Here is a 13,919-nt window from a genome sequence, read left to right as displayed (position 1 = left end):
TGTTTGCTATTATTGATTAATACCAACGACCAAAGATAGTTAAGAAAGTAGTCGATTTCGTATAGATAAGGTACCTACTTCCCACAAATCTCGCTAAGGAATCTTAGAGACACAAGCGCTATTATGTGCTCTGATCGCTCGCTATTTGTAACTCCGTAAAGACTTGTCCTGGCCTTTGCTGAAGTTGAGACAATTAAGGTGAATCGAGGTATGGAGGCTACTTGCCATCTTTTTAGTTAGTAGATTGAAGTATCGATCTTGTAGTCCACCTGATAAGTAAGTCAGCCATGGGCATCTGTAATAAAACTATTTGCTTCTCCTGAGAACTAAGTTAGAACGCCTCGGATAAGTATGTTTCCCTTACCTAATACTTTACATCAGAACACAGCAGCACTTACACGGCTTTTATTACAGAAATAGGCGTGGCGGTTTGCCTACAACGTCTCACCGCAAAGCGTTTTATCACCTTTCATTTGCATTCCATTTGAGATCCCAAAGTTTCCTTACTTGCACAATGTGGCCACTGAGCTCGACCGACCTTTATCCAAAAAGGTCGGGCAACCTTAGAAGATCCTCCCCGGAAACAAAAACGAAATATTATATGAAAGACTTGGCTGTGAATAAAGCGGTAGTGGAAGACAGGAAATACATAGCAGTGAACACAGCCTTAGTATTTTGAAATCGTATCATATCTGTTCACATACCATTCGACATTGTGAAGCGTACTTATAGGCTATTGACAATATCGTATTTCTGAGCCCTCGTTCGGTTCAATGCATGATATAGATTATTTATTGAAGGAAGACGCGCAGAGGAGCGTGGACGCGTAATAGCTGTTTTGTTTAAATACTTAAGAGACTGTAGTCTTTTGTTGTTACGTAGCCGCAGCGGTTACGGGAGCGTCCGCAAACTCGAAGGACAATAATCGCACGTCAGATGGATTGATCAGATTGTTAGTAGCCTGGCCTGTCTTAGCGGATTTCAGCATCTGCTGCGGAATGCCGCGGCAAGTTCGGTACCTACTACATGTTAACAGCCGATGTAGAAGAAATCGCATATGCCGCAAAAATAAATCACGCGGTGAAAACGACAACTGTAATTTACCTACATTTTCATATTTAAACGCATGTCTTGGAAAAAAACTCTGCACGAATTCTAAGCGTTGTATTTTCGAATTAACAAATAAACTTTATTCAGTTCCTATTTATCGAGTCGCGTTACAGGCTTATCATTTAACTTGGGAAGTTGCAAATATCTATGTGAATATCATAAAATATGACTCCTCTTTGTTTGCCGTTCACGTTATTGTTCATGAAAGCAATTATCGGACGCTCGGAACAAAAGAGAATCTATTCCAAAAAGGCAGACGAGATTGTTTTTCTGACTATCACCATCTGTATCTAAGATTAGTATAATCAACAACTATACGCTTACATGACTACTAACTAAACCAATGTCTAAAAAAGATATTTTTTGTTCACGAGGGGAAAATCTTCAAAAAGTATCCGACGCGTATTTTGGTAGATATCTTTCATTAAATAAAATGTTTAAAAGTTATCACTCGAATAAACTACTACTTTTTTACTGATTTCAAGAAAAGGAAATTCTATATTTGATCGCTATTTATGTATGTGTGCATGAAAGTTTGTATGCCTGCGATTTACTTAAAAACTACTACCCCGATTCGGATGTACTTTTCGATATTTGTAAGCATATTTTACAAAGAATTCAGAGTCGTCTCTTAGAATAAATAACCATAGAATGTTAAAGATGTATGTCCTCCACAACTTTTTCACCTGCATGGAGGCCTCAGCAAATGATGTTAGGTTATACACCCTAATGAAAAATCTGAAGAAACTATGTAAGTCCCTTGCGTTCAAAGGGCACATCGGACCCAATGGCACCAATTAAACATAAAAACCAGCAGCCTAGTGGTTAAGAAACTCGACCTCTCGATCGAGGGGTTCGAGGTTCAAATCCCAGGCACGCACCTTTGATTTTTCAATGTGCGTTTTAGAAATTAATTATCACTTGCTTAAAACGGTGAAGGAAAACATTGTGAGGAACCTGCATACCTGAGAGATTTATGAAAAAAAAACTCTAAGGTATGTGAAGTCTACCAATACGCACTTGGCCAGCGCGGTAGACTATGGCCCAATCCTTCTCATTCTGAGAGGAGACCTGTGCCCAGCAGTGGGACAGTAATGGGTTGATGATGAAACATAAAAACCTACATCCGTTCCCCAATTTTTCAAGTTCTCTAAATAAGACTCCTGTTGTTAATATTTTCTCTATTTTCCCCAAAGTAATTTGTCAGGGGCCCAAACTTCAGCATCATTACAAATTGTCGCTGTCAAAATTACACTTGTAACTTAACAAAACAAAGTTTAAATTTAATGATGGAAATCTTGCAGGACGAATAACTTGAATTGCTCCTAACACAAGTATTTGAAAATGCCTAATGGTGGCAGAGCCAAGTACTTGTTATGCCACTTAAAATGAAGTACCTAATACAAATGTAAATTGTGCATTAAAAAAGTAAAAAACTATTTTTTGTTAGTAGTATTCACTTCGTATTCTCTTCTGAAAACCTTTTCACTTTATATCGATATCCTGGCGGTATTGGGAGTGCGGAAAATACGTCCGCCACCATGGAGCGTTCGCCATGTTGGATTTAGAATGACGCTATAGTCCGCGCCAAACTGCTAGTCCGCTTTGAAGTTTTTGCGAGCAGGTGTAGTCATACAATTTGCTATGGCGACTCGATTCATTTCTATATTCAGAGCGGACTAGCAGTTTTACGCGGACAATACTAAGATATAATAATGTCATGGAAATCAAAGGTATGCAAAATTTCAGCCACATCGGTTAAGTTTAACTAGTTTCCGATTTAGGTGCAGGATTTAACCCGCACATACTATATACTAACAAACAAAGCAAGTTAAACGAAAACTATTATATTAAAAAAACCGAACCAAAAATTGATATGGAGTTTGGCGAAATTGTATTCCTCTGTTAATATCCATCGATTCAATATACCTATGTAAGGTGGTTAAATAAATTGTGATGATAGACATTGAAATCATGCTATAAAATGAACTATAAAACTTTCTACTCTAAATCCAAATTACTCTGTGCGTTAATACAAGTACGTTTTCTAGTTAGCTGCTTCGATATTACTTTTGGAACCCATAGTAGGTCTAGTAAGTGCATACTTAAGTTTCCAAAGCACTCTAGTATAACGGTGCCGGAAGTTCACCGTGCCATAAAGTCTACGTTAATGTTACAACCAGGGTATCCGTCCTACGTGATTCCTACTCGTAACATCACGAAACAATTCTTTTCATTTACGACTATTTAAGTGGAAACACGGCTAGCAGCCAATCCCTTTATAGCCGTAACGAAAATAAAACTAACTACATTATGGTTAACAGCAGCATTTTAAAGCTAGTGACTAGAAAATAGAAATAGTGAAGGTGGTAGAACCCTTTGTGGTTCGACTCCGGCGGCACCACCGCCGCACCTATTTCTACCTAATAACAGCAGTGTTAGGCGCTGCTGTGTTCCGGTTTGAAGGGTGTGGTAAGGGAGACATACTTTTCCGAGGCGTTCCAGCTTAGTCCTCAGGGGTAGCGGCGCATCTGTGGCCGACCTCAGGTAGGAATATCTACCTATCTGGGGTTGATTACAGATGTCCATGGGCAGCAGTAGCCACTTACCATCAGGTGGACTGCATGCTCGTCTGCTACTCCTATATTATAAAAAAAAGGCGATAGGAAGGAACCGGACGTTTATGTCTTAGTTAAACACGCCATTAAGTCAATTCTATGTCTCTGCTGGGCATAATAACTCTACGGAGAGCCAGTGAGATGTGCAACAAACTACTGTCCTGATTCATAGACTTGGCGGTTACAATAAGATCTTTATAATAAGACTGGAGTAACAAACAATATTGCAGTCCACATTATGGTAAGTTTCTGAAGCAGATGCATTGTAAGAAGGACTAAGTTCGAACGTCTCGGATCAGCGTATTCTTATTACCACACCCGTCAAACCGTTAACACAGCACATAACACTGTTGAAAGTAGGCAAACACGTGTAGTGGTGGTGCCTCCGGACTCGAACCACTGAGGATTCCACCTTTAGCTGGTGGATGATTTTTTTATCTAGAGGATATACGCAAGAACCCTTGAGGTTGTTACTCATAAGGTAATGCTTGAAATTAGTGCATGAGACAAGATGACATACAGAATTTAGAAATCTCTCCAATGAAATATTAAACACCTGGCCGAGTGCTTCGCCCTGCGTGTTCGTCATGTAATAATGTAAATAATAGACAGGTTTGCTATTGACCTAATGACATTTATTTTGTTCTTCAGGTTTTTATATGTGGCCAAGCCACAGATAACGTAAACACATATATAACATCATCCCCCCCCCCCCCTAAAACTTAAAAATATTTTTTATAATCTACAGGAGGACGTTTCCGTCTTAACCATTTAGGTGGTGATGGCGATAGAGATCTCTGATCAGAGACCGCTTCGTTAAACTCCTCTTCTTCCTCCCCAGGAATTTCTAGTTCAGGTTCAGGCGTCACATCTGTATCTTGTATCTTGTAAAAATCTTTATCAGATGAATCATTCTTTGATGATTCAGGTGTTCCCGCCGTCAATAATGTTGCTTGATTATTTTGGGAGGAAAAATGCTCAAATGGTAAATATTAAATTTCTGCCGGCGAAGGGTTTGATGCTGGTAACACAGGCGGTGAACATACGTCTAGTAATAAATCTCTTCCATCACGGTTGTACTCACTTCCTTCGACATCTGATATTAAACTTTTACCGTTACGGTTGTACTCACTTCCTTTGTATGAAACTATATGATTTTTATGTTTCTTAATGTCAACTGATGTAGCACAATCTCTTATAACGTACAACACTTTGCCGATACGCTTACGTACAATCCCTTTACACCATACGTATTTGTTTTTATTACTGAACTTCTTATATAAAACAATATCGCCTATTTTCCATGGCGGTCTATTTTTACTACTTCTAACTCGTGTAAACTGCGTATTTTTAATAGGATTTGGAACAGATATCGAGAGCGGTGACGGAGGAGAGTACATTAAATCTAACCGAGTTTTAAGCTTCCGACCAAATACCATTTGAGCAGGCGACAAACCTGTAGCAGAATGTACGGAATTTCTATAATCCATGAGATATCTTAATAAAACTAATTTACTCTCTTGTTTATTGCAATTTGAGAGTATACAAGATTTTAATCCCCTCTTAACAATTTTGACAAAACTTTCAGCTTGCCCATTGCTCGCGGGGTGATAAGCTGGTGATGTTAAGTGAGAGATTTTATTTAATAAGCAAAACTGTTCAAAATCTTTAGAACAAAACGCTGTACCGTTATCGCTCACTATAGTATCAGGTAAACCAAATCGTGATATAAAATCGCATATTTTTTCTATTACAGCTTTAGAAGTTGTCATGGCGGCCATATTATATACTTCAACCCATTTTGTATACGTATCAACCACAACTAAGTATGATTGACCCAGTATCGGGCCAAGAAAGTCAATATGCAACCGATGGAATGTATTCGGCGGATATTTCCAAGGTTCAGCAGGAGCTCGAGCAGGCGATGGCCGCATTTGAATGCAAACTTCACACGACCCTATCATTTTCTCTATAGCCTTATCAATACCAGGAAACCAAAACCGAGAACGAGCTTCTGCTTTTGTTTTCACTATTCCCAAATGGGAAATGTGGAGCTCCGATAAAACTTTAGATTGTAAGGACGCTGGAATTACGACTTTATGACCCCTCATGACACATCCATTTTCGAATGCTAACTGCAACCTACAGTTAAAAAAAGGCTTAAAATGAATGTCCGTTACTTTCGAGGGCCATCCCTGTAACACATATGTTTTAACACGATTTAAGATGCTATCCTTTTCTGTTTCATCACGTATGACCTGCGCTGTTACTGGCATACTACCATTCATGACAAAACATACATATGCAGCCCGGTCGTTTAACCCTTCCTCCTCATCTGTCGTACCCGTCACAGTCGACTCTGGAAGACTAGCTCGCGATAAAAAATCTGCAATATTATCCGCACTACGAATGTACTCTATTTTATAGTTATAACCGCTCAAAAACATCGCATATCTCTGCAAACGGTTTGCGGATACCTCTGGAATTCCTTTGTATGGACCAAAAATTGATATCAAAGGCTTGTGATCGGTACAAAGCACAAACGGACTCGATCTTCCGTATAAATACTGATGGAAGCGTCGCACTCCGAAAATTATAGCGGTCGCTTCCTTCTGTATTTGGGAATAACGTTTCTCAGCCGCATTAAGTGTGCGCGAAACAAAAGCAATAGGTCTCTCAACACCGCCGACCTCTATTTGAGATAACACTGCTCCTAAACCACACGGAGAAGCGTCGACCGTTAATATTAGTTTTGCATTCTGATTAAAATGCGCGAGAACCTGATCCGAAGCTAAACAATTTTTAATCTCTTCGAACGCTTTCCCATGATCATCAGTCCAGGTCCATTTAACACCTTTTTTTAATAATTTACATAAAGGATTCAAAATAATAGATGCCCTAGGAACGAATTTCCTATAATAATTAACCAACCCTAGAAAAGATTGCAACTGATTAACGTTTGCAGGAACCGGTGCTTCGAGTACAGCCCGTATCTTTTCAGGTGATTTCTTCAAGCCATCTTTAGTAATTATATAACCCAAATAACTAATTTCATCCTTAAAATAATCACACTTATCTTTTTGTAAAATTAAACCTACGTTATCTAACCTTTCAAAAACAGCGTTCAATCTTTGTAAATGTTCTTCTTGGTCTTTACCTGTGATCAGAACATCGTCAAGGAAACACAAGACACCGTCCATGCCCGACAATACGCACTCCATGGCCCGTTGAAAAATCGCGGGTGCACTGGACAACCCGAAAACTAAACGCGTATACTTAAATAAACCGCGATGAGTATTAATACATGTGAACATTTGCGATTCATCGTCTAAAATAAATTGGTTATATGCCATTGATAAATCTAGTTTTGAAAATTGTTGACCTCCGTACAGCTTTGCAAATAATTCATTAACAGTCGGAAGAGGATAATGTTCAACAAGCAATTGTTTATTTATTGAAACGGAATAGTCGGCACACAACCTTATAGAGCCATTTTTTTTTTAATACAGGCACGATTGGTGAAGCATATTCGGAATACTCCACTGGTTGTAATATTCCTAAATCGACCAGTCTATCGATTTCAGTGCTTAATTTACCACGCAATGCAAAAGCTAATGGGCGAGCTTTAAAAAATACCGGTTTTGCGTTATCTTTCAACCTTAAATTAATTTTGTACTTGTTAAATGCGCCTAACTTATCTGAAAACAAGCGAGGATAACGTTTACTTAAATTTTCAACGTGAAAATTAGATTGGTTGCAAAAATTAATTGGAATTTAAAGGAAGTTGCAAGTTAAACAAAGAAATAAAATCTCTACCTAGCAGAGGCGGGCCGCCATCCTTTACGATGAAGACATCGAGCGGCCGCTCGGAACCAGCGTAGGAAACTGTGACACGCGCGGTACCTAAACAAAATATTTTACTACCGGTATAAGTAATTAGTTTCTTTTTTGTTTTTGACAAAGGCTTATTCTTTAAGTACATATTGTACATACTTTCGGGAATAACAGTGACAGCTGATCCGCTGTCTACCTCAAAATTAAAGCTTTGACCGTCAATTGTAACTATTTCTAACAAGGGCTCACCCCTCAAAGAACGAATATGAAAAAGCTCACCGTCATCGTCATCGCTCTCGTTACCAACTAAAGTGTTCATGCATTTAATTTTGTTCATTACACATTTTACGTAAGTGTCCCTTCTTGTTGCATCGTTTGCATGTGTAATGGGAAAAACGACAATCAGAAGCCTTATGATTCGTATATCCGCACACCGTGCACTTACTTCCCTTTCCAATGCTACGTTTCTTATTGTCACTAACAATCTTAAACAGTTCATTTGACTCGGTGAGGGCGGAAGTAGCACTTGCCGCGGCTCCCGCACGAGCGCAACTAATACTTTCAGCCAATTCCATGGCTTTGGACAGCGTATAATTTGACAAATCTTGCGCGTATAATTTTTCCTTTTCAACACCCGGCACCATTCCCATTATAAAACGATCCCGCAAAGCTTCCTCCACATTAAGGAAACCGCAATGTGCACTGTGCAGTGAGCCCGCGAAGTCTTGCTGCCCATTGCGTATGCGACTCTCCAGGCTTCTGTGTTGCTGAATAGAAATTGTGTCGATCCGAAAACCCGAAGCGTTTGGGTGTAAAGTGTCCGTCTAATAACAATAAAATGTCTTCAAACGCCACCTCCACAAGATTTTTAGGTAACGCCAAATCCAATGCCAATTCATAAGTACCTTCAGTCAGTGCACTTAAAAGTATTGCTCGTCTTCTTTTCCCCGACGTGTCGGTAGAGTCCGTGATATCGTTGGCTATGAACCATTGGTTCAGGCGATTTTTATATGAATTCCAACTTTGAACATTATGATCAAAACTCGTTAAAATACCAAAGCTTGCCATTTTACACACTTAGGTACGTCTATAAACTCGTCGCCACTGATAGATATCTTGTATTTAAGGTATTAAATACATAATGTAAATAATAGACAGGTTTGCTATTGACCTAATGACATTTATTTTGTTCTTCAGGTTTTTATATGTGGCCAAGCCACAGATAACGTAAACACATATATAACAGTACCCTAGTATGAGTATTTGCGTTTTTACAAAAATGACTAATTTTGTATTTGTTTACGTATTTGACCACACATTTCCGATCAGCGCCCCTATCAGACTGTATCAGAACTAATTGGAAATGTACGTGAAAAACGTAAACAAATACAAAAGCATTAATTTTTGTAAAAACGTAAAAACTCATACTAAAGGTAGATTGATTTCTAGGGTAGATTTAGCTACAGATAGATAGTGTTTAATAACGCTATGTTATAGTAGCGGTATTATAATTGTACCATCTGTTAAGACATCTAATCTCGCGACATAATGTAATAAATTAATAAACTAATAATCTAATATTATCACACCTAATATTATATTATTCCCGCAATATTTTATGAGACGGCTTTAGGTGACGTAACAAAACGGAAACAATGATACTCGTTATATTTCTCAACGATTTTTTACATTTTTTACATTGATCTAGGATTAGCTCTAGGATTCGACTCCGGGGGCACCGCCGCCATATGTAGGTACTTCCATTTCTAGTTAGCTTTATAACATTAGCGTTAAGCGCCGATGTGGTTTGCAAAACGTGGAACAGACACTTAATCCAGGTGCTTTAACTTAGTCACCAGTACCCTTACCATGAGTTCTTACGTTTTAACAAATATGATTGTTTTGGTATTTGTTTACGTATTGGTCTATACAATTTTCAAGTTCTGACACAATCCGCTAGGGGTGTTGATTGGAAATAGTATGGGCAAATACGTAAACAAATACCGAAACAGTCATATTTGTCAAAACGTAAATAACTCATGGTAAAGGTAACGGGGGGTAGGAACGCATCTATGATTGACTTTACGTTGTACCATGGACAACAGTTGCCACTTATCATCAGGGACTTCATACTCATTTGCTCCTTCTATATTTTATCATAAATAATAGTTTAAAAAACTATAAAAACACTCTTTATTGCTAATCGAACAAAAACTAGAAAATAATTATTAACGACAAACAGTTTAAGAGTAAAAAGTTTCAATTCAGAGTAAAAAGCGTGGGGTGCTTGATATTTTAAATGTTACAATCATATTTGGCATAGATAGATAATATGAGAGAATTGTTATGAACCGCGGTAAAATGCACCCCACTATTTTTAGTTCTAGTTCTAGTTTTTAGTTTAGATAATAGTTTTTATTTCTTGTTTTTAGTTCGATCAAATAAAAGCGTGTTTTTTAGTTTATTTTTAAACTATTATTTATTTTTAACTTTTTAGTCTATGACAAACTCATTAATTAGGGAATTAATTAATCTAATAAGGATAATGGGAAACACTTATCAAATTATCGCATTGTCATCGGTCCTTGATACGTGTGCAAAGTTTCAAATTAATCAGAGTTGTGGAAGTTTTTGAAAATTGTGCTCAAAGATTCCGTTACATACATACATTACATACATTTACATACCTTCATACATAGATACAAGCAAAGCTAATAAAAGCGTGTTAAAAAGGTATACTCAAGAGCTATAAGATACGTGGCTATTAAACGTAATATTACCCTATTAAGGTAAAAGGCGCACAAATTTCCTTGCAAATTATTGTTTGAAATGGTCTATATAAATTGCGGTTATTATTCATGAGCGGCTTTTAGTTTAAGCTTATTATGTACGCCTCTCAAGGCGCTAAAGCCGCTTAATAAAAAGTGAAAAGCTTGCGCCTTCATATTATACGACGCGACATTATGCTGCTACTCGCTTAATCTTTGACTATTCTTGCACGTGGGCCTTTATGAGTGGCCCACAGTAGGTTTTTTGTTAAATTGACCTTGTAGTCCGGAAATTAGAATAGAGCTACGGTGTCCCTGCCTCTCGTAAGAGGTGATTAAAAGAGGCTTCCAGGGTTGCGGGTGGCAAGAGTGGGAACTGGAATCGTTCAGCAAGTAATCTCAGGAAGAACGGCGATATGTGACGTCGTGAACACCAGATGGTGTGGGAGGAGCTTTAATTGTCCCCCAGGGCAGAGACCTATAGGCTCCATTGGAAGATTCCGGTTGTGTATCGTCGGAAACCCCGGAGTTCTCCAAGTATCCCGATGTAGCTTCCAAAATATATCTTTTAAAAATGGGAACCAAACTGAAATAGCGAAGGACGTACTTATAGATTTTCCTTGAGGTTGGGATTCTCCCAATATGCCCAACAGTGAATCTTAAAATGAGTTTCAGTCATACATACCCCACACCTTTATACCGCTAAAATGACGAAGCCACATCTCACATCTGTTCTGTTAATTTGCTAAATATAAACAACATTTACTTCAAAGCTTCTAAATTTTCATGGTAATGTAGAATAATCATTATAACCGTCTTAACAATGACGTACTAATTGAGGAGACATGTAAATGTATATAAAATGTCTGAAATTGTAGACAAAGCTCTCGATTTAGACGAAATTAACGGGGACTTAAGTCTCAGACCCAGTTCTAATTTGGCAAAGAGGAGCACGATTTTCATAAATATAAAGATGTATATGTATCTGTTGTTAACTATGTACAAGGTATTAGCACGTATTAATGTAAAAATAATATTCAGAGTATGCAAAGAGAGCGATATGAAGACGCAAATGAGCATGCGGTCTACCCAATGGTAAGTAACTCATTGCCCCCATACGAATATCAGTAGGTAACTAGCTCCACGTATTACAGGGGTTCTGCGTAGGATTGAGTAGCTCGCGAGTGAGTGATATAAAAGATATTTATCTTCACCAAAGAACTTATCACTCATCAAATCCGACCATTTTGAATTATATCTTAATATCCGCGTCACATGGTTGAGTTCATAGGTCCATACGATCCCGGATATAAGATCTCTTCAACTCAACAGTGTTAAACTCGCTTGCGAGTGAGTGATTAGTCAAATGAGCGACTGACTGAGAGAGTCTGATTTGAATCAAATGCATAACGTATTAAACACTAAATTAAAATCTTTTTTATTTGCTAAGAATATGAAAACAGGGATATACAAATAGTGTTGGCTGTGAAATTCATGTATAATTTCTTGCCAGTTTTGTATTAATCATAGGAATCAAAAATGTCGTCAAAAGATTTTGATCAGATTCGCTGAAATACTGATATAAAATGTCGCTTATATCGTTACTGAGCTAAAAGAGTGATATATATCACTGAGTTCAAAAGATATATCTCTCTCTTTTCACTTTGGTAATATATTTTGCGCATCTCTAGTTCTGCGTGAAGTCGTTGCTTCTGTAGAGGGTGCGTTCAGACCAAGCGTATTGTCAACCACTGGTGACCAAGCCGTACGCAGTTTCCTGTTTTTGTTTACACAGAACCTACAATACGCACTACGTCATGCGCTACGTATAGTTTTTTTTTTATAATATAGGAGTAGCAGACAAGCACGCAGTCCACTTGATGGTAAGTGGCTACTGCAGCCCATGGACATCTGTAATCAATCCCAGATAGGATAACATATTCCTACCTGAGGTCGGCACAGATGCGCCGCTACCCCTGAGGACTAAGCTGGAACGCCTCGGAAAAGTCTATCTCCCTTACCACACCCTTCAAACCGGAACACAGCAGCGCCTAACACTGCTGTTATTAGGTAGAAATAGGTGTGGCGGTGGTGCCGCTGGAGTCGAACCACAAAAGGTTCTACCACCTTCAAAATAGTGTTCATTCATAGTGTTGTTAGCGTTCGATTACACGTTCACACTGAGATTTAGTTAACGACTGATTATAAGTATTGTTTGATAGACTCTCACACCTTTGATAATTTTCTCTACTTCATAAGTCCATGTTAACACTATTAACACACGCACTTTGAAACATGATTTGCATGATTGGGATGTAAGTCCCACACATCCCAGCCGAAATCCACTGAAATATCACTGCTTTTGACGTATATGTCACCTAACCCCAGATATTATTCCCGATATGGCACCTTAACACATTCAGCGCTATAATGTGTTTTGTATGTGTCACTAAAAACATTAGAGAAAAGGAAGATTTCGCTAGAAAAATATTTCTCCCTTCGCTGTTGTAGCACGTACGTTGGTAATTTAATAAATGTTAAAATAATACAAACACTTCATCCCTCGGGTAATACTCGTACACACAGTACTTGTAAATACGAGTTGCTTTCGCGTTAATTCACTCGTAAATCTTGTTTAAACAACACAATTATAATAATCATATCATGACATAAATTATGTAGAACATAATTATGTAGTAACTCAATCGTTCATATATTAAAAAGTTCATTAAGATTTTCGTTTTCGGCTGAATTACATATAAGGCGATTAGCGTGAGGGTGATAACTATAGATCGAGGGTGGCAAAGTGATTGTGATCGACTTTAGGGAGAACTTCTGTTTTATATGGGGTTCTTTATACACATACATGGGCGGAAGTGACTACTTACCATCATGGGACAGCAAGATCATTTGCTACTTAAATCTTATAAAAACCTTGCTCTAAACTAGATGGGGTTTATCCATAGGCGGCAGTGACTTCTTACCATCAAGGGACAGTATGATCATTTGCTACATAAATCTTATAAAACCTTGCTCTAAATTAGCCAGAAAACGATTCTCCTAATGAATTTAAACAATATGTACGTATTTTTGACCATTCAGGATAATACGTTACGATTTTTTCCATACCTATAAAAAATGCACAGCGTATTTAACCGAACTGGAAATCGAATATGCTAGGATAAATATTTACACTGATTTCACACGCAAATATAATTAGCCGACGTCTCTCGGGACGCGAATTGGGCTTAATTAAAAATCGCTTACCGTCATAACACACAATGGCGTGACGTAGAGTAGCCCGAAGTTGACCATGTCGAATATCGCGGAGTTGTACTTCATACGGTGCGGGATGCATATGGTCTCCAGCCTCCCATCACTTAACACGTTGGTGATCGTCTGCACCCATATAAACTTGGGCGCGCTGTACGCGGCGCTCGTTATCCAAACTCCCAGTATAACCAACTGCAACAATAAACAACGGTTTAGCGTTAGTTATTTAAACCAATAAGCGTTACTATTCATAGTTAAGCAAAAAGCAGTGATAGCCTAGTGGTTAAGAAACTCGGCCTCTCGATCGAGGGGTCCG

The 13,919-nt window shown here is 38.2% G+C and overlaps 1 protein-coding gene across 1 annotated transcript in view; it reads right to left on the bottom strand.

Annotated features, from left to right (window-relative positions):
* NGR-A31 (neuropeptide receptor A31) overlaps positions 1–13,919 on the bottom strand; it is a 136,018-nt gene that overhangs the window by 26,130 nt on the left and 95,969 nt on the right. The window contains exon 5 of the mRNA XM_073080849.1: positions 13,598–13,795. Coding sequence (XP_072936950.1) covers positions 13,598–13,795 — 198 coding nt within the window. The remainder of the gene's footprint in view (positions 1–13,597; positions 13,796–13,919) is intronic.

Source organism: Epargyreus clarus, unplaced genomic scaffold (assembly GCF_041222505.1).
Source record: "Epargyreus clarus isolate Ecla_fem2 unplaced genomic scaffold, WU_Ecla_fem_2.2 ptg000015l, whole genome shotgun sequence".
NCBI classification, from domain to species: Eukaryota; Metazoa; Arthropoda; class Insecta; order Lepidoptera; family Hesperiidae; genus Epargyreus; species Epargyreus clarus.
The sequence above is the reverse complement of the archived record's forward strand: the minus strand, read 5'-3'. Positions and strand labels throughout refer to the sequence as shown.